This window comes from Cervus elaphus, chromosome 29 (genome assembly GCF_910594005.1).
Source record: "Cervus elaphus chromosome 29, mCerEla1.1, whole genome shotgun sequence".
Taxonomy (NCBI): domain Eukaryota; kingdom Metazoa; phylum Chordata; class Mammalia; order Artiodactyla; family Cervidae; genus Cervus; species Cervus elaphus.
The window spans coordinates 56677289-56697311 of NC_057843.1; the positions used below are offsets into that span (position 1 = coordinate 56677289).

Here is a 20023-nt window from a genome sequence, read left to right on the forward strand (position 1 = left end):
TCTTTGATATTGGAATGAAAACTGACCTTGTCCAGTCCTGTGGCCACTGCTGTTTTCCAAATTTGCTGACATATTGAGTGCAGCACTTTCACAGCAGCATCTTTTAGGATTTGAAATAATTCAACTGGAATTCCATCACCTCCACTAGCTTTGTTTGTAGTGATACTTCCTAAGGCCCACTTGACTTCCCATTCCAGGATGTCTGGCTCTAGGTGAGTGATCACACCATCATGATTATTTGGGTCATGAAGATCTTTTTTGTACAGTTCTTCTGTGTATTCTTGCCACCTCTTCTTAATATCTTCTGCTTCTGTAAGGTCCATACCATTTCTGTCCTTTATTGAGCCCATCTTTGCATGAAATGTTCCCTTGGTATCTCTAATTTTCTTGAAGAGATCTCTAGTCTTTCCTGTTCTATTGTTTTCCTCTATTTCTTTGCATTGATCGCTGAGGAAGGCTTTCTTATCTCTCCTTGCTATTTTTTGGAACTCTGCATTCAAATGGGAATATCTTTCCTTTTCTCCTTTACTTTTCACTTCTCTTCTTTTCACAGCTATTTGTAAGGCCTCCTCAGACAGTCATTTTGCTTTTTTTGCATTTCTTTTTCTTGGGAATGGTCTTGATCCCTGTCTCCTATACAATGTCACAAACCTCTGTCCATAGTTCATCAGGCACTCTATCAGATCTAGTCCCTTAAATCTATTTCTCACTTCCACTGTATAATCATAAGAGGTTTGATTTAGGTCATACCTGAATGGTCCAGCTGCTGTTGGAAATGTAAAATGATACATCAGCTTTTGAAAAGTTTGGCAGTTCTTCAAAAGGTTAAACAGAGTTACCATATAACCTAGCAATTCCACTCGTAGGTGTATACCCAAGGGAAATGAAAAACATATGGCCACGCAAAAACTTGCACATGAAGGTTCCCAGTAGCCTTATCATAATAGCCAAAGGGTGAAAACAACCCAAATGGCCTTCACTGATGAATGGATGAACGAAATATGCTATATCTATACAGTAGAATATTGTTTGCCAATTAAAAAAGAGAGAGATAAAGTACTACAAGTGGCTATATGCTGCTACATGAATGAACCTTAAAAACATGCTAAGTAGAAAAAGCCGATCACAAAATAGCACATATTATTCCATTTATAAGAATACATAAAGCTATAGACACAGAAATAAAATTAGTGGTTGTCTAGGGCTGAGGGGAGAGAGGAATGACTACTAATGGGTACCGGGGTTTTGTGGCAGGGTGGGAATGGGAGAGCAGTGATGAAAATGTTCTGGATTATGACAGTTGCACACTGTGTGAATATATTACAGATTATTGCATTTACACTTGACGCAGGTGCATTGCAGTGTATGTGAATCATCTCAGAAAAACTACCGTTTAAAACAAAGCAGAAAACCTCTCCAGTCGTTTCTCATCTCAGAGTTGAGCCCAGATTATTTCAGTGGCCCTACCAGTCTACATACCATCTCCCCACCTCCTTATCCGATTCATCTAGCTGCCCTTTACTTCCCGAACTCTGTTCCATCCACCGTAGCTCCTTAGCTCTCCCCAGTAAGGCAGCCGTTCTCTGCCGTAGGTGTGTCTGCAATCTCCTATTAGCTTTACTCCCAGATGGCCAAGTGTATCTTCCCCTCATCTCCATATCTAAGCTTAAATGCACCATCAGCGAGGGTTCCTGCAACACTCTACTTAATGTTACAGCCCCATCAAGTTCCCCACCTCCCTTCCTTTAGTTTCCTCTGTAGCACAACTCATTAGCATCTTTATTAACGATTTGTCCCTTCCAAATAGGATGTAAGTTCATTGAGAGTAGGAAATTTTATTACTGTATCCTCTGTTCCTGGCATATAGTTGGAATTCAATAAGAGGTTACTAAATGGATAAATAAATTATAATTCAGAAATATGTTGAAATATCCCTCTGCCTTGATCCCCAAAGCCCCTTATCTCTGTTCAGCCCCTAGGACCACTGAGGCAGTCTCTTACTGTCCTTCCAGCCTCCCATCTCTCTTTCAGATCCCCTGACCACATAGCAGCAGGACAGCTCTATCTAAAACACTGATTACCTTAATCTTAAATTCTTCATGGGAAGGGGGAAAAACCCTTCATGCCCCCGCATCAGCCTCCCCTCGATAAAAGTCCAAACTTTCAGGACCCTATCTCCCTGAGATTTGGCCTTCGCCACATAGTCACATCCCCTAACACCCCACCCTTCAGCCACAACAAACAACTCTGAATGTTCCAACTTCTCTGGAGCCATGGGTCTTTGCATATCTTAGTCCCAAACCATCATCTGATGAATGCATCAATTTTTGCAGCCTGAGCCCGGTGGCAGGGTTAGTAACCTTGCTGCCCACAGTGGCATGCTCCTCCCCACAGGATCCCTCAGCCAGAACTCTCCTCCACCTCAGCACACATCACTTTGTACCTCAGTCTGCTTCCTGTGAAAACAGGGATGACTGGGTTTGGGTTATTTTGTAACCTATGTCTAACATTGAGCTTGGCACATGGCAGACATGATTAAATGTTTTTGAATGAATGAATGAGTGTCCTCAGTCCCTGGGGACCCAATGAGCATTGACAGCACTGCTCTACCAGGGAAGTCCTCTTTCCCTTTAATAAAACCCCAGCACTTGCTCAAATTCACAGCCCCACGCTTAGCAAGAGGGGGGACTACTCTCCCCAGCTGGCAGTTTGGTAGACATATGGCTTAATCCTTTCACTATATCCCACAGCTTCTTCTGAAGACAGGCAGGATGACTGACACGAGGTTCATCCTTATTCACGGAGGAATCGGTTCTCAAGACCTGACAGGACTGGAGGTTGGCAGAGATCATCCAAGCAAGGCACTGGTCTTTCCCACCTTCATTCCCCAAGCAAAGAGGACAGTGTTCAGTTTGCCACTGGCCAGTTTATTACATGATTAAAGTTCAAATAAAAAAATAATAACCCAAATCTTGGCAGGGAGGCTACGGCCAGAGTCTGCCGGCGCTGCGTGCCCATCTCCCACCTCCCTGCCCAAGCCCAGCTCCATTAACTCAGCTTGACTCGATCAAGTTCCTCATCAAGACTCGCATCCGTGCTCCGGGCATCTCTGCTGCTCCTGCTGGAGACTGAGTCCTGTGCTTCCGGTCCCGGGCCTTTGGTGAGGGCCCCATACACGCCCATGGCCTGAGGAGAGGGACAGAGAGAGCCATGAGGGCACGTGGCACGGGGCACAGCCCAACACACCGACGGCGCCAAGGAAGAAGGGCGAGCTGGCGCCAGTAAATTTGGTTTTCCTTTCTCTCTCTTAAGCCTCAGTCTTAAAAGTTTTGGAGTCTGTTCTAGGAATGTTACACACTCCCCAGAGCAGGGTCACCCTCAAAATGCTAATATAGGTATCTGCCAAAAAAGAAAAAAAAAAGGTATGTCTCAAGGGGTTCCCTTCCATCTGGGATGAAGGGAGTGTCTCATTCAGGGGACGCAGAGAGGTGCAGGTCTCAGGGCACTCTAAAAGTCTCTATGGTGAAAGTGATGATGGCGGCGGGATGCTCTTGGTCTCTGGCATGGGTGCTGTGCTGGGTCCTCAGGGCACGCTAACCTGAGCCACCATACTGGTGACATCGCCGGGGTTGGAGGGCAGCAGGATGGTGTTGGAGTCCTTGGCCAGTTTAGAGAACGCGCTGACGTACTGCTCGGCCACAGTCAGTGAAGCTGCTGCATCTCCGTTCTGTGGCCACAGGGAGGATAAAAATCAGAGATCACAGACTTGGAGAGGAAGGGGGGAAGAAAGTGGAGAGAAATCAGGTTCCTAGAAAGAGGACACGCAAATCACAATATAAGAGATCACGGAATGCGGCTCAATGGAACCAAAAAGGCAGGGATTTCCCCCTGGTGGAAGAGAGAACCCCTTCTATTGCCAAGTCCCGGCCGCGCTCCCACCCAGGGGCCTCTCACATGTTGTGTCAGAGCTGCAGCCAGGATGCGGATAGCTTCAGCTTTAGCCTTGGCCTTGGCCAGAACTGCACTAGCCTCTCCTGAAAGAAAAAAAGAAACAGAATTTGATCTATGAGGTCAAAGCTTCTGTCCTTACCGACCTTCAAAGACCCATACCCTGTTCATCCCTCAGCCTCTACCCTCTGCTGACCTGCTGCCTGATTTATTTGTTCGGCCTTTTCTGCCTCGGAGGCCAGGATCTGTGCCTGCTTCTTTCCCTCTGCCACGTTGATGGCTGACTCTCGAGTCCCCTCAGACTCTAGAACTGTGGCCCGTTTCCGCCGCTCTGCCTCCACCTAGAAGCGCCAAGCAGTGAGAAACCAGAGTAAAAGGAAGACCTGACACCGATCTGCAGTTGGACCCATTTCAGTAGGGAAGAGGGTCCAGGCTTCCCATGCAACTGGAGCCTCCTGAAGTACTCTTCCCCACTGCCCCCGGTCTCCACCTGCATCTGCATGGACTCCTTCACCCGGGGTGGTACATGGATATCCTTGATCTCATAACGGAGGCAGCGGATGCCCCAGCAGTCGGCAGCCTGGTTGATGGCATCCACGATGCTAGCATTGAGGGACTCCCGCTCCTGGAGGACAAGAGATGGAAGCTCCATGGCCTCAACTCACCTATCAGGAGGCTAGGCGGAGAAGGTCCCGAGACTGATCCCAGAAAGGACTGAGTGCCACGTATGAGTCTTCAAACCCCAACTCTGGCTCAGATCCCCTTACCCGGAAGACTTTGTCCAGAGAGAGTTTGCCGAGCTCTGATCTCATGGTTGTCTGAGCTAGCTGGGTGACAGCATACTCAGGGTCTTCCACACCATAGCTTGCCTGAAAGGGGCATGGACACTGTAAGTGGCTTGGGGCAGGATTTTAGGAAGGAGAGCAACTCAGGAGCTGCAAAGGTAGATACCTTGTAGGGGTCCATGATGCGCAGGTAAAGGACTCCATCGATTTGCAGAGTTACATTGTCTGTAGGTGCGGGAGCAGGAGAGAAAGAAGGTCAGGACCCTGGGTTCCAATGAGCTCTTTCTCCTGCCACCATGGTCTGACGGCCTCGGAGAACCCGTGTCACCCTGCACTCCTCACCAAGTGTCACAGCAGACTGTTCGGGCACGTTGATGACAATTTCCTTGAGACTCTGCACATACCGGATCCGGTCTAACACAGGGATGAGGATATTCAAGCCCTGGGAAGAGGAGTCACAGGTCTTCAGAAGGACATGGGACTGTAGGGTTGGAGTCCAAGCTAGGCCTGGAGTGGGTAGGCAATCAGTATAGATTCTGCCCAGAAAACAGAAGACTTGGGACGACACTGACAGATAGGAAGGTAAGGGTCGGAATGTCAGGCTGGATCTCTGAAGGGAAGGGAGAATCAAGGCAACAGCAGCCAGCAGAGCAGCCTTCTCCACGCAGACAGGTGGAACTGAGAGGGTGAACAGAAGAGATTCCCAACATGGGGCCTGTGGGATGCTCGGCCAACAGGAAAAGGTGGTAAGATGGGTATGACGGTCCACAGTCTGGGCCCTGCCGGGTTTGGCCTAGGGTGTCAGAAACCAAAGGCGAAGGCAGGCCCCACCAAGGTCTCACCCCATCCCCCCATGTCGTGAGGGAATTGGGATTCAGGCTGGCCCGTGGTGAGCAGAAGCGGTTCTCACAGGCTCCAGGATCCGGTGGAATCGGCCCATGCGCTCGACCACCCAGGCCTCCTGCTGCGGCACAAACAGGACCACGGTGTTTCGGGGCAATCCGGAGGAGGCGCGGCGCGGAGGGCGGGCACAAGCCTGGACGGAGCCCTGAAGGGAAGAAGAGGATTTGCAGAGGCCCAGCCAGCCAGGCACCCCGCCCCTTCTCGGCGCCCGTCCGGGAGTCAAGTCCCTAAAACCACGACCCTAAAGGGTTCTCGGAGAGGGACTCATGTGAGTACCATAACCTCCGACCTCAGTTCTCTCCCCAAACTTAGAATCTGGCCCATTCCCAGTTGAAAACCCAGGTGATCTCTGGCCTGATCCTTAGAAAAGGATGCCTCACACTCACCTTCAGCAAAAGGGCCCCAGTCCCCCGCGCCGCGCGCGCCAGCATTTCCCACGGCCACAGGGACCTCCGGAACCAACGAGACGCGTAGCAGAGCGGTCGCTCTAGATGTCCGGACCTGAGCCTTTCCTCCCGTATTTCCACTCCCCCGGATGTACTTCCGGTCTTCCTCTTTCCCCTCCCCCTCCCATACTTAGCCAATCAGGGTTACTTGGCAGAAGCGTGAGTCAAGTTGCTCCCGGTGAGACCCAGATCTCCGGCGCCCAAGGCCGGAGGTTCTTGTTATCTCTGAAGAAGCCCAAGCTGCCCAACACAGTGACCAACTGGCGGCTATTTTTCATGTGTAGGTGGCCCAGAAAAGCCTCCCAGAGTTCTTTACCCCCACTGGAGACTCAGTTTACCCTTCTGAGCGTATAATAGCCCCATCTGTCACCATAGCGACCAGGCGACTGGCGCTGTCTCAGAGCCATGGTTGCCATAGTGACATTCTCTGGTAGTCTTGCTGTGTTGTACCCAGCCTTCCCACTGGGGACTGACCCCATTCCCGTTGCCATGGTGATTGGGCCTAACATTGCCCAGTGATTGGACTGAGATTTCTCCCTCCCCTCTTTTCCCAAGGCACCATAGCTTTTTCTACCTCTACCCCGTCAGGATCTATTAGGCCAGGTTCCTTTACACACATAGGCCAGCACAAAGCCCCAACATTCAGCGTTCTCTGGAGCATGTCACCCTGCACACATCTCATGTTCTGGCACGTAGGGCTTGCATAGTCATCCTCATTTTACGTATCAGAGTGTGGAAACTCAGGAGCTAAAATCGTCAGTAGAACCTGTATAAGAATCCAGATCTACATTCAAAGTTCAGCTTTTATGGCAGAACCTTCCCCATCCCCATTATGTGAAAAGAACTAGACCAGACCCTAAGAACCATGGGGGTCTCCCCTACACCTCCTGGCCTCACACCTGTTCCCTGGGAAAGGGCAGAGTCCCAGCTCCAATTAGGTCCCCCCATACCCATTCCCATGTTGTCCGCAACAGAATAAGTAAGGCTTAGTTCAAGTTTCCAAACAAGAATTTATTCTTTCTTTCTTTCTTTTTTTTTCTAAAAAAAAAAAAAAAAAGTACCAGGTGCGATTTTTTTTCCTGGGTTGTTTTTTTTTTTCAAGTTTCAGCAAATGTTTGTTCCCCTCAGCCCAGCCCCAGGCATCAGAGCTAAGGCTGGGTCAGAGTCTAGACTGGGGAATGGGGTAGTTGGTAACTACATGACTGAGTTTGAGGGGTGCCCCTCACCCCAACTGAGGTAGGTGGGTCAGAATCTGGCCAGGAGGGAGGAGGCACCCTAGTCCTTGGCCCTGACTCTGTACCCTGAACACCTTCCTCAGTCAGGACCCCAAAGCAAAGAGACACAGGCAGAAGAAGGAGAGGGACAACCAGGGTCTGGAGTCCTAGATGTGTGCGCAACTGCATGCACACACTCTCTCTCTCATGTCCGTACCACACACACAACACACACATACACACACACACAAACATACACACACACACAAGTTGGCTTTCAGGAGGGGTGAGGTCAGGGAAGTGAAAGGCATTGGGAAGGATAGGGGAAGCTGAGTCTTTGGCTGGTGACTCAGTTCTTCTGGGATAACTTCTCTGCTCTCAGCTGAGGGAGAACACTGCTCCCACAGCCCCCACATCAGCCTCTTCAACTCCTGAGGTTGGAGCAATATCTGAGAGTGGGAAAGGAGGGGGGCAATGCCAATTATCAGGTTTGGGAGGTTACCAAGGCAATCCAATTTGAATAAATTATAAATTAAAAATAAATAAAATAATAAATGGCCCCTGCCCAGGACAGGGAGGCAATGCTGGCATGACTTGCCTGGGAACTTAGGACAACCTCAGGGTAGCTCCAGTTCCTCCCCACCGTCGCAGCCAGCCTGGGAAATCCAAGGGAGGGGCCGGCACGTGGAGGACCCAGAACAGGGCAGCGTGTGGTAAGGTCAGAAGCTTTAAACACCCAAATGGTCAGTTTGGGCATGAGCATGGTGAAGGCTTTAATGCAAGCCTGAGAGGTCTCTCGCCACCTCTCCACGTGTTCACTCTGTCCAGGATGGAGCAGGATGGGCAGGTCTTTGGCCCACAGGGGGTTCAGGGCATTGACAGTCAGGGCAAAGGTGAGTAACGTGGATTGTGAGGGGCCTCGGTCACAGCCTGCAGTTCGTAGGGGAGCCCTGTGTCCAATTCCAGGCTCCGGCGGGAAAAAAGCAGGCGGATGTCGCCATGCAGGCTTAAGCGGCCTGAGCGGGAGCTCCGGAACCTGGGGGAGGACAGGGTGATCAAAGTAAGACTCCAGACTGATGAGAAGTGAGGGGAGATCCTATTCAGGGAGGACATACCTGGGTGGTGGAAAAGACACCTGGGCCTCGTGCCCAGCGGCCCGGGCCCCGTCCTCACCTGAGGTGCAGTAAGTAGCAGAGGAGGCGGCGGGCAGGGCCAGCATTCCCCTCCTCACCCACAGGCACCAAAAGGAGGCGGTGGCGCAGGAAGGTCACGTGGGCAGCAGGCATGTCCGAAAAGTCAAAGGTCACGAGGAACATCTTCACCACAGTCTGGTTGGGGTTAAATAAGGTCTGGGGACAGGACAGGCAAGGTTGGTAGGGTCGAGGGGATGTTTTCCACTCCCCACTCCCACTCCCCCTCAGGGAAAACTCACCACTTGGATGGTGCCCACCTTGGGCACGCTGTAACCCTTCCTCCCCAGGGGACTCAGGTCCACGACGCCCTGGGAAGGCCAAGGAGTTATCAGTCAAGTAGGGTGTGGGAGATCCTAGACCACTCATCCATCTCCCCAGTCTCTCATCCCGGGACTTGGCCCCTGCCCCATACAAGAGTTCTCTCCCACTAGGCCCTGACTCTCTTAGGTAAGAACATCTCAAGAATCCCTCCAGAGCAGTTCAACTACTACTCTCCACCTGAGTGCCTTTTCCCAATAAAGTCTTTTGCATTGTCAGTTGAAAAAAAAAAAAAAAAGAATACCTCCTGCCTCTAACCCTTCATGCCCTTTGGGTTGAGGTCAGGTCATACCAGGAAGGGAGCCGGGGCATTTTGCTCAGAAACGTCAAAGAAGGTGACAGTGACGGGCAGCGTGACATGCTGAGGGCAGTAGGACCCACTAGCTCCGATCTCTGCTGTGAAGCCCTCAATGTGGCCGGACGGTGCAAAGCGTCCTCGCAGCAATGATTCCTGGGGTTAGGGTAGGAAAACACGTGAGAAAGATGCTATCTGTTCTCCTTATCTATCCAAGCCACATACCACCATCCCTTCCTGCAAGACCCACCAATCAAGGAATCCAAGGGGAACTACCTCAAAGTTGCCCAACAGGGTACGGCTGACAGCAGGCGTGGGAACAGGGGAGGCACTGGGAGGGCTCAGCAGGCCTGGTCCCTTCCGGAGGCTTCGCAGGGAGCTCCTGGTAGAGGAGAGGACACACGAGCGGGTTGGTTGGCTTGAGGTGTTCTGAGATGTTTGCTATTGTCCTTGGGCCCCACCTCAGGCCCGTTCCCTGAGGTCCCCTTGCCTGGGGTTGGAAAGAGAATTACAGACTTCTGCACCATTCTCAGGGAGAAGCAGGGCACTTACAGCTTCAGGCAACGGGCACCTTTCAGCCTCCGCCCCATGGGACTACAGTCTGTTGGGTCCTGTGGAAAGGAAAGATTAGGTAAGGAGACTGGATGGAAGCCAGGCTCATCACAAGCTCTCACAGGAACATACCCCAAGCCATCACCTTTCCCCACACAGATATCCATGTCAGAGCAGACCACTTCCTCTCCTGGCTTACCAGCACAGGCTCCTTGGGCCCAGGCAGCAGGTGGCTCCAGAAGGGTGTGGCTTTGGCATCAGAACTGTTGGCAGCAGGAGGGTGGCCCAGGGTTCCCCGGCGCCTCCGAGGGGCTGGCCCCTCATCCTCAGAGCTGACATCCAGGGCTTCTCCAGCAGGAAGCAGCCTTCGCTTGGTGGGGCAGGGGCCTGGAGGTCCGGGGCCAGGGGGTGTGTGCTCGGGGCTGCACCCATTGGCAGTGCCAGGGGACTCCCTAGGCCAGGGGCTGCCCCCATTGCCCACCCCAGACAGTAGGCTCTTACCCCCTATTTGTGCAAGACTGTGCAAATCAGTGTCAAGTGTGTGCAGCTGGCCTGGAGGGGCTGGCCCCAGGGACACCCCCAGGGACCCCTGTCCCCCTGGATCTGGGGAAGCCCAGTCTCTGGTGTGCAAAGTACTGCAGGAAGCATTTGATGGGGGCAAGGGGGAACTTCGGGCCCCCGAAGTCCAAGGTGAGGTGGAGCTACCTCCTTGTTCCACAACACAGAGGCCGTGATGGCAGAAATGTTGGCTGGCCACGCCCAGTTTCAGCCCCAGTCCCTCTGGGCCCAAGAGCCCGACAGTGGGTGGCTCTTCAGGGGGTAGTCCCTCTCTGGCCCCTAGTCCGGGGCCTCTCTTCAGCTCCCTGGGACCCTCGGTAGATGGGGCTGGCCGTTTCAGGGCCCTAGGAGGCTCAGAGGCACCAGCTGGAGGGGAAAAGATGGATACCTGGTAGACCCCGGGGGATGTCGCCCCCCCTGCTGGGCTGTAGCCCATGAGCAGGCCACCCTGGAGGGCCCCCTGCCTGACTGCAGGCTGCGAAGGGCCAGCCTCTGGCTCTGAGGATGGAGACGTCTCCGCTTGCACGTGGCGCATGAAGCCCTGCCTTCGGTCAGGGGGGACCCCCCCCACAGCCTTTATGCTGGGCTTGGGCTGGGGGGCCTGGGGACATCTGTGCAAGAGAAGAGAAGAAAAGATGGTGAGAGGAATCCGTGAATCGTCTCCCTCCCAGATGAAATTCAGATCCTCCCCTGGACTGGAGAGGTGAGCTTGTGAGGTTCCAGGGGGGTGAAGATAACCAAACCCCCCAGATGGATTGATGGAATACAGAGGACACCCTCAAAACTGCTGAACAGGTGACCCGTTTGCTCAGGTTTCTAACTGGATCTGCTTCCCCTCCTTCTCTCTGGCACTCACCCCGCTGAGGAGGCCTTAAGCCTAGCTGTGTGTTCCCTCTTCCTGGCTGATGTCCTGCTCTCCTAGCTTGCAGTCCGGTCCATGCCCGCTGCGCTGGTAAGGTGGCTGCCACCATTCCGCGCAGCTCCTAGGCTCAGCTGGACCCTGAGGAGAGAAAAATGGGATAAGCCTGGCATAAGCCAGGATCTCTGGAGCCGGTGGGAAGGCTGCGCTCACGGAGCATACCCCAGGACATCCTCCTCCAGTTTATAGAGGACATACTCCTTCACAGTACCCCTGCAGAGACGAAAGCAGTAGTCTTGGGATCCAGGGCCCAGAGGGCAGAACTGGGTTATACAAGGAGTCACAGAGTGGCAGGTCTTAGCTCACTGGAATAGGATGTGACACGTGAGGTGAGGGAGGAAGACTACTTGTCAGGGCCACCAGCTGGGGGACTCCTGCCCTGAATGAGATGGGGGATGAGAAACCCCAAGATCCAAGAGACCGTGACAACTGAAAGATGGCCAAGGCAAGAATTCAACTCTCCTGCTCAAGGCCACTGCGTTGCACAACTCCTTCCCATCTACCTATCTCTAAAGGAACAAATGCCACTCCATAATTCTCAGGGCAGAGGTCTTACAAAAACATCCTCCACAATCAGGGCTCCTTGGAAGGACAAACCTCAGGCTAGCTCAAAGTGGGTCTTTCAGAATTAAACACCCAATTGTCCCCAGCAGTCTGTCCCTTTAACAGGAAGCAACAAATCTAACCAAAAACAAGTCTAGAGGGGGCAGGGTGTGGAGGAAGCACTGCTAGAAGACACTCTCCAGGGCCTGCCCCTCCCCCAGGCTCTGCAAACTAGAGATAAGGCAGTGACAGCCAGACAGCTGGAGTGCCTCCCTACTCCTCCCCAACACATCCAACACCCCAAAACTCAAACCACTGCTTTTCTGCCAGGGTACAAGATGGTCTTCACTAACTCGTCCACCCTCAGGCGCCCATATTGGGTAAGGGGATGTCAAATCGAAGGCTGTCTTCCTTCACGGGAGAAAACACTGCACGCAGGATCAAACTTATGCTTTAGTCAGTAGCCTTTGTTGCTTGCTATCCACAAAATACTTTCCCTTTCAGGGGGAATGTCCCCTTATGCCTATCCAAATCTTACCCTTCCTCCTTGGCTAGGCCAAGTGCCATCCTCGCCATAAGACTTCCTCTGGCCATCCTGGACCATAAATATCTGTCTCTTCTGAGACCTCACCTATGGCAGTGTCACTGTCTCCTGTAACCCTGCGACAGTTTTGCTTGCTCTTGTAGGTAAGACTGATCATAGGGTTCTTTTTTTTTTTCCCATAGGGTTCTTGAAGATAGGTTTTACTTGAATTCTCTGCCCGACTCCAAGCACAAGGGTAGGCACATAGCAGGGCTCAGAAAAGTAGAATGCAAGCCCCAGAGATCAGGGCAGCAGACAGTGCCAAGAACTCCCAACATGAGAGAAGCAGGAGATTAATTGTATGCGGAGAATCAAGGACAACAGAAACAGGGGCAGGAGGCAGGGAAAAAGGGAAGCTTTGCATCCAGGGACTGAAAAGCTTTCCTATACCAAGTTCCCATCACTGCACACTACACTATCCTGTTTCACCAAGTTCTCATTAGAACTGGAAGCTCTAAGAAAATTCTGGTTCCCTGTGGTGGGTGGGGTGTCTGGAAAGGGCAGGATGCCAATGGCAGCATTGTCAAAGGGTACAACCTGTACTCAGCTCTTCCCTCCTTGCCTCTACCCACGCTGTACAGATTCAGGAAGGGCCTTTTCCTTAGCACTCCCACCCCTAGGTCATCCCAGTTGACCTTTTCAGCCCTTGCCCTGGGGAAGCATCATGATGACATGATGCCCTACTTGACCCCAGCATGACTGGCATCTGCCCCAGAGCCCTCTCAGTTCCTGCCCTGCCAATGAAAAGCTCGAAGGCTCACTTCCCTGCCACCCAGCCAGGCTGGCTGTAGTCCATGGCTTCAAGCTGACTCATGGGACAGGACGTGGGGAGGGGGAGGGGCAGGATAGGCCAAATCTCACTCTGGGGAGGGGTGGGCACCAGCTGGCATCAAACAGCTGTGCCAGGCTGTGGCTGGCAAGGACTACAGCTCCCAACATGCCAAGGGAGCAAGGCCAGCAAAAACAACAAGTCCCAGAATACCATGGGGTCTGTACATTCAGACACCTGCTAGGCCTGGGAGGTGGGACAGGCGGGTGTTGAGCTCCCGGGCTTACCCTCCCTTTCCCTTCAGTATTAAAGATATCCATTTCTACCCTGACCAAGGAAGGCGGCAAGAAGAATTCCTCTCCATGTGCTTTCCGCCTTCACCCAGTTCAGAAAGAACTGCTACCAGCTGCTCTACATTTTGTCCCCACAGGCGTCTACACAAACTAGGGAGGCCATTCCCAAGGACCACTACTGTAGGTAGGTAGATTACCCTCTGCTATCTCATCAACCCCTTGCCTCTGGCCTAGAGCTCTCCACCCTTCCTGGAGAGGAAGCAAATCTTAGCACCTCCTCCAAAATGAGCCCAGGAGACTCGCCGCAGCACCCGGGCTCTAGGACTCCTTGTTCTGACCGATCCCCCACCTCCTGTTTAGCCTCCCAGGTCCTGCCTCACCTTTCTCCTCCTCACAACCTGGGGCAGGCCCCCTTCCCTACTGGAGCTTCGGAGATTTGCTATTTCCCCCTACCACAAACTCACCCCATTCCCAAATTGGCTCCGCCGCGGCGCCGCTGCTCCGGGCCTTTCCGTCCAGTCCCGGTCCCTCCCCTCGAATGCCCGGTCCTCCCCGCCTCGGGCCCCCAACCCAGACAAAGGGTGGCTCAGGCTGAGTCCTGCTCTGCTAGGTTCTTCTCCGTTCGGTTTCGTGTGCAACACTAGCGGGCCCTGGCGCCCGCAGCCCCCAAGCCGCTGCCGCGCCCCTCCCCGCGACTGTCCCTCCCCGTGGCCGCCCCGGCTCCGCGAAGCCGACTCCGCTGCCCCTCTGACTCACAGGCCATTTCCTACCAGCTGATGGGGCAGCCCGCCCCGCCCAGCTCCCCTCACACCCCCGCTGCCGCCTTCGCGGCCGCCACGCCCCCCTCAAGCTACGCCCCCATCGCAGCGACCAGGATCATTGGCCTAAAGGAGGCCAGCCTCCACACGACCTCAAGCGTGAGGCACGCCCCCTTCAAAAAGTGCCTGTCCATTGGTCCATAAGGGGGCAGGCCTACCTAGGGTTGCCCCGCCCATCTCCTTAACCCCTCAACTGCTCGAGTCCAAAGCAGCTCTCAGCCCTGCCTTTTAACCCTTTCAAAGACGTAGGCCTCCCACTTCTCACCGCGCCCTTCCTCTTCAGAGGAAGGTTAATAGGACGGCCTAGGGCGTTCATAGACAAAGTTCGACAATCCCCAAAGTCAGCTTGCTCTTCCAACACTAGATTCCAAATATCCCCATTCCCATCATCTCCCCGTGCCTTGCAAACCAAAGACCACAGGGCTGTTGAAGCTCAGGAAGCTTCCTTCGTGCCAGGATAAAAGGGTCTGGAAGTGGGATCTCATCTCCTTCCATTGAGAAATGGTATTCTTCCTTCTTTTACTCTATATTGATGTTGTTTTGCCTACATTAGAGGGCTTCAAGGGCTCCTGAAATAGGGATACATTTTAATTCAGGAACCTAGACACCATTCTTTATGTCTTTAAACTTTCATTGTGAGATCAGACTGCTTCAGTCTTTCTGCCAGTACTCTTTCTATTCATAAGCCCCTGTTCAAGGAGGCAGAGCACCCAGGGAAAGTGGGATCGGAAGGCTTCTGCCCAGAGTAGGGGGAAATATGCCCAACTCTTGTGACAGAGCTCACCCCCATGACTCACAACTCCCTCGAAACTCCCCACCCTCCTCCTGAGTCACTGGGCCCCAAGCCCAGCTTAGACCCAACCAAATTAAGTGGCAGCAGAACCAGCATTCCTAATTCTTATTCTGTTATTACTGTAGCTCGCCAGGCTCCTCTGTCCATTGGATTCTCCAGGCAAGAATACTGGAGTGGATTGCCATGCTCTCTTCCAGGGTATCTTCCCAACCCAGGGATCGAACCTGCATCTCTTACCGTCTCTCCTGCATCAGCAGGCGGGTTCTTTACCACTAGCGCCACCTGGGAAGCCCTATTCTTTAAATGACCAGGATGGAAATCTTTGCAAGGATTAGACATTAAAAGACACCTTTTAGAGGGGCTGATCTATGGACAAGCTAAGAAAAGAAACAGTCCTGTCTACTTTTCCCTCTGCACTTGTGAAGTCAGACAATTTGGAACTTACGAGGTTGCTAAGACTGGGGTCTTCCATAGAAAAAAGAGGCAAACACCGGAGCCAAAAAAGGGAAGACCCAAACTGAGGCCCTGGAGAACTGGCATCAGGCAGGGCATGCTCCCTGGCTGTACCTTTGGAAGAGCAGAGTGAATTCTTTTGTAGTTCAGGAGCCACCAGAGCCCCAAGGTCCTTGTTCCTACCTTGCCTGTAGTGCAGGCCCTATGGGCCCTGAAGTTGTCACTGGACAGTAGAAGGAGGCTCTCCTCCCCTGCTCTAGGAAGCACAAACGAGTAACAGTTCCTCTAGCTTCCTTTCTCTTCACCTCATACCGGGGGGGCGGGGGGGGGGGGGGGAAGAACCCTGAAAAAGAAGTTGCCATGGGCTGACTTCCTTGCTGGTTCCCTAATGCTACGGAAGAGGATTTAGGGAATTTTCAACACCCTGAACAAAGTTGCAGAGTAGCAATCTAAAAGCCTACCTACCTTAGTAAAAGCTTACTGGGAAGACAGGTAGACACACAACACTGTAGGAATGAAATAATCCCTCGGTGATCCCACCTTGTTCTATCTAACTGCCAAGACCACAGGCCCAGACCTTAGTCATCTGCAAAAGTCTAGGGGCAGTAGTTCAGGGGGAGGATCAAAGACGTTCTAGGCCTCAGGGTGCTCTGGGAGAGCAAGCAGCATTGTACAATCAAGAGGCTTTACCTAGCTGCCCGAAATTCTTACTCTGCTTTATTTTTTTCATAGCAGTTATCACCAGCTGGCACTTCTCTCCTCCTGCAGCCACACACACATTTCTTTCTCCCTGGGTTAGAATACAAGCTCCAGGAGAGCTGCAACTCTGTTGTATTCATGCTAGTACTCCCAGAATCAGTATCAGTGCCTGGCACATAATAGGTGCTCAATAAATGTTGGCTCAAAGAAACATTGACCCCTGGGCTGAGTGAAGAGCAATCAGAAGACCTGGGTCCTAATGCCTAGTCTTTCACTGTGAGACGTGGAGAAAATATCAGTCTCTTCTTTCTTAATTTCCAAATCTGTAAAATGAGTTTGTATAAAAATGACCACTGAAGGCCTCTAGAACTCTGACCTTATGCTGCTATCATCCTAATGGCTATTGTTCACTCTTACCCATTTTCAGAGGATGGGTCCAAGCATCTGGATGCCCTGCTGCTTGTACCGAAGCAGAAAGTCTATATACTCCAGCCTCTGCATAGCAAACCAATGCCCTTTCTCTTCATGCCCCACCCACTCAAACAAATGCCTCAGTCTTGAGGAAGCTGGAGAGAGTCCGCCCTAAGCCCGCCTCTCTGAGAGACAATCTGGGAAGCTGTGTTGCCATAGCAATCAGCTCCTCCTCAAAAGGCTTCAGCCTGCCCTTCTTTACCCCACCCTACCCCACGGCTTTGTCTGGCTTTGGCACCCCCTCCCTCCCCAGCCAGTCTCTCAGCCAGGGGAGACTGGCTTGGGGCCCCTTTCAGCAACACTGTCACTCTCATTCAGCCACCGTGTGGAAAGCAGAGCTTTCTCACCCTCTTGCAGCCTGCCCAGGGGCAAAAAGAACTCTGGCACAACATCAAGTCCCCTCAGGGAATCAGAGACTAGGCCCTAGTCTGGTTCAGAGAGGCAGATTCCAAGCCAGGAGGGTGGGGAGCCATTCCCTGTCCCTCCCCCAGTGGAGACTGGAACCTCCCTTCCCAGTTCAGCCAACAATAGGGGCTCACCTCTCAAAGCATATGCATTGCAGACCCTCAGTACTTCTCATCATTTCCCTCTCCCACAGAAGCCCAGAATTTTTGAGGGAATTAGAGTTCCCTACCCAGGAGAAGGAAAAGTGTGCAGAAATCAGTGTGTGACAAGTGGTAAAACTGTGCCTACCACTCACTTGGGGGGCTGCTGGGAGAGCCCTTGGTAGTAGTGAGGGTGAGGTCTGGGCCTTGCAGCTGGTTACCTAGGTCTCTGGCCACTGAGTACAAAGTCTGGGGCAGGGCACAGCTCCGGGACAGGCAAGGACCAGGCCAGGCCCCAGGCGAGGAAGGAAGTGGGGAATGAGCACACCCAGAGCAGAAGGGCAGGGCAAAGTGGGGGAGGAGGGGAAAGACAGGGACTAAGGCAAGCTTCTAGGAGGAACAGGAACCAGTGAGGGGTTACCCGGAACCTAAGGGGGAAGGGTCCCCAGGGACACCAGCTAAGGGAAAAATATCCCAGTCTCAGCCAGACAGATCCAAAGCCGACTGAGACAGTCACACAAGCTCCAGTAGCAAGTGGGGCCTGCATCCTCTCTGAATGCTCAGGCCTGAAGGTGGAGTTAGGAGCTGAGGAGCCAGGGACAGTAGACTGGCTTCTTCACCCCAGTAATCCCATCACTCTTATCCCTGAGACACAGTACAAAAACCTCTTCCTGGAGTCTCTACAAAGCCTCCAGACTTTCTCAAGGCCCTAGGGGTTCTTCCCTCCTCAGCTGGGGCCTGCAGCCCCTTCCCCTCACACAGTGCCCACAGCCCCCATACCTTCTTCCTCCACACAGTTCCTCCCACACTCTGGACCACCAGCCCATCTCCATCACACAACGCCCCCTCCACTCTCCCCTAAAGCGCCTTCATATCCCCTCCCCCTCAAGTATCATCTCCAACGCTTCACTTCACCTCACCCCTCACATTGTACTTCCCAGCCTCACAAAGCACTCCCGCCCTTCCCCCACAAGGGTACCGGAGAATGCACTTCTTAGCCCAAACATTGAGCCGCCTCCTCCTCTCCCAGCTGTTTCACTCCACCCCCACCCCAGCATTTCTCCAGATCTTCTCCTTCCCTGACGTGATCCTCCCTCCTCATATCTACCCAAGCGCACCCCCGTACTTGTCCATTCTTCCAGGCGCACCCGCCCCACACCTGTAGTTCCGTGAGTCCCGTTGCAACTGGGGAGGTAGTGGATGGGAGCAGTTACATAGCTGCCCTGGCTGCAGCCTCGGCCTGCAAACCTCGCCCCTTGGGTCCGAGCCCCGCCCCCGCAACGACACGACCCACCCTCTCCGTTGTCCCACCTCCCACCTTCCCCGGGCTCGTCCCCTTTCCCAGTTTCTTTAATTCCTGGCGCTCCTCCCCTGTAATTCAGGTCCTGCCCTTTCTGGCTCCGCCCCTTCTCGTCTTCCTGGCGTCTCCACATTGAACCTCTGCTCGTCTCTCGTCCCACCCCGGTCCCCGCCCCACCCTTGGTCCCCGCCCCCTTCTGGTCTTCGCCTTTCACTAGGATCCGCCCCCTCGGATTCCAGGCTGGCAGAACCGGTGCCAGGCTCGCTTCCACTGCTAGCCCCCTCCCATCTCGGAGCCTCTCCTCCCCCCGCCCCTTCTCTGGCTGGCCTCACCCCGGCGCTGGCGCTGCAGCCCGGAACCGCTGGTTTTGATTGGCGGCGGTGGCCCCAGCGGATGGCGGAGGAGACAAAGTGCTGGCTGCAGGTCGCCTGAGGGCCCACCCCGGCCACGTGCGGCTTCTGTGATGACAGGTCTGAAGGGGCGGGGCCTCAGCCCGCAGTGTGCTGGCCTGGGCTGACTGGATCCGGCCGGAGATGGGGAGCCAGAACCTGCGCCAGAGCGCTAGCTTGCGGGCGCCCGAACCTGGTTGGAGCCCTCCCAGGCTTTCGAGCTGGTGTGAGCTGCCGGCGGAACTTGAGCCTCTTCGTGAAGGCGTCTGGGTTAGCGCGCGTATTTGCCCTAGTGGGGGAGATCTGTAGGGTTTGCAAAATAGTGCAAAAAGCTTCAGAATTCTGTGAAAATGCGGGAATCTGGTTGGCGGGAGTCTCAAATCTGTGAGGAAGTGCAGTTTCTGTTACCTACGGTGTGCAGCAGACAGACAGTAAGAGTTACGTCTGTAGCTGTGGAGGTAGGTCAGCGAGAAGTCTGTGAATTTTATGAGCCAAAGTAGAGCCTTTGCTTTGTGTAAGTGTCATCTGAACTGTGTGACTGTTACACACGTCCTGTAATTTAATTAGCGCTTGAGTTTTCAACTTCCCGGGAGCCCCATGAGTTCCCAAGATATGTCCAGGGGAGGGGGACGCTTACGAGCTACCGGTAGATGGCAGCACAGGTCCCTTGCAGAGCTGAGTGGCTCTGAATCAGAGCCTAGTGAGCTTCTCGATGGAGCCGGAGGTATTGATGGCTGTGTGATGGACTGGACCTGGTAAAGTTCTCTCCAAGTCTCAGATTCTTTAGATCTCTGTGACTTTCTTTCTGTGAGTAGTTAACAAGCGGCCTTACTAAACACCAATGGTGCGCTAGGCAAAATGAAAAAAGAAAAAGAAAAAAATTTTCTGCCCTTACAGAACTGCTCAGATTGTCTTTCTAATACTTCTATAATGTTATAGAGGGTAAAATTGGAAGGGTTTTGTGTAGTGAAAAAAGCTCAAATTTGAAGTCATTTGGTTTGGTAAGGACTCTATACTAGCTGTACTGGGCAAATTACTTGATTACTAGCTAAATTTGGATAAATTAATTGATTTTAAAAAATAAACTTTTTAAAAAGGTTTTTATTATCGGGATCATTTTAAAAGTCTTTATTGAATTTGTTATAATATTGTTTTTGTTTTATGTTTTTGATGTTTTGGTGGGAGGCATTGGAATCTTAGCTCCCCACCAGGAATCCAACCCACACCCCTTGCATT

The 20023-nt window shown here is 52.9% G+C and overlaps 2 protein-coding genes across 4 annotated transcripts; both read right to left on the minus strand.

Moving 5' to 3' along the window:
• Window positions 1-2906: 2906 nt before the first annotated feature.
• Window positions 2907-6183, minus strand: STOML2 (stomatin like 2). The gene is made up of 10 exons (XM_043891452.1): window positions 6023-6183; window positions 5644-5781; window positions 5076-5175; window positions 4900-4958; window positions 4716-4817; window positions 4439-4573; window positions 4145-4289; window positions 3955-4034; window positions 3599-3727; window positions 2907-3186 (listed from the first exon to the last, which is right to left on the minus strand). Exons 1-10 carry the CDS (start codon window positions 6065-6067, stop codon window positions 3049-3051), a joined length of 1071 nt encoding a protein of 356 aa, XP_043747387.1. The 5' UTR covers window positions 6068-6183; the 3' UTR covers window positions 2907-3048.
• Window positions 6184-7072: 889 nt separating this feature from the next.
• FAM214B (family with sequence similarity 214 member B) lies at window positions 7073-18388 on the minus strand. 3 transcript variants are annotated; one of them, XM_043891322.1, is made up of 9 exons: window positions 18258-18388; window positions 11069-11212; window positions 9854-10823; window positions 9655-9713; window positions 9379-9484; window positions 9100-9258; window positions 8729-8797; window positions 8470-8645; window positions 7073-8332 (listed from the first exon to the last, which is right to left on the minus strand). In XM_043891322.1, exons 3-9 carry the CDS (start codon window positions 10745-10747, stop codon window positions 8179-8181), a joined length of 1617 nt encoding a protein of 538 aa, XP_043747257.1. In that variant the 5' UTR covers window positions 10748-10823; window positions 11069-11212; window positions 18258-18388; the 3' UTR covers window positions 7073-8178. The 3 variants fall into 3 exon arrangements, 2 of the variants coding, with proteins under 2 accessions (XP_043747257.1, XP_043747258.1); XM_043891323.1 differs by lacking the exon at window positions 18258-18388 and adding an exon at window positions 13784-14086; XR_006338644.1 differs by lacking the exon at window positions 18258-18388 and adding an exon at window positions 13784-14088 and having other exon boundaries at window positions 8206-8332; window positions 8412-8645.
• Between the last annotated feature and the right edge of the window lie 1635 nt (window positions 18389-20023).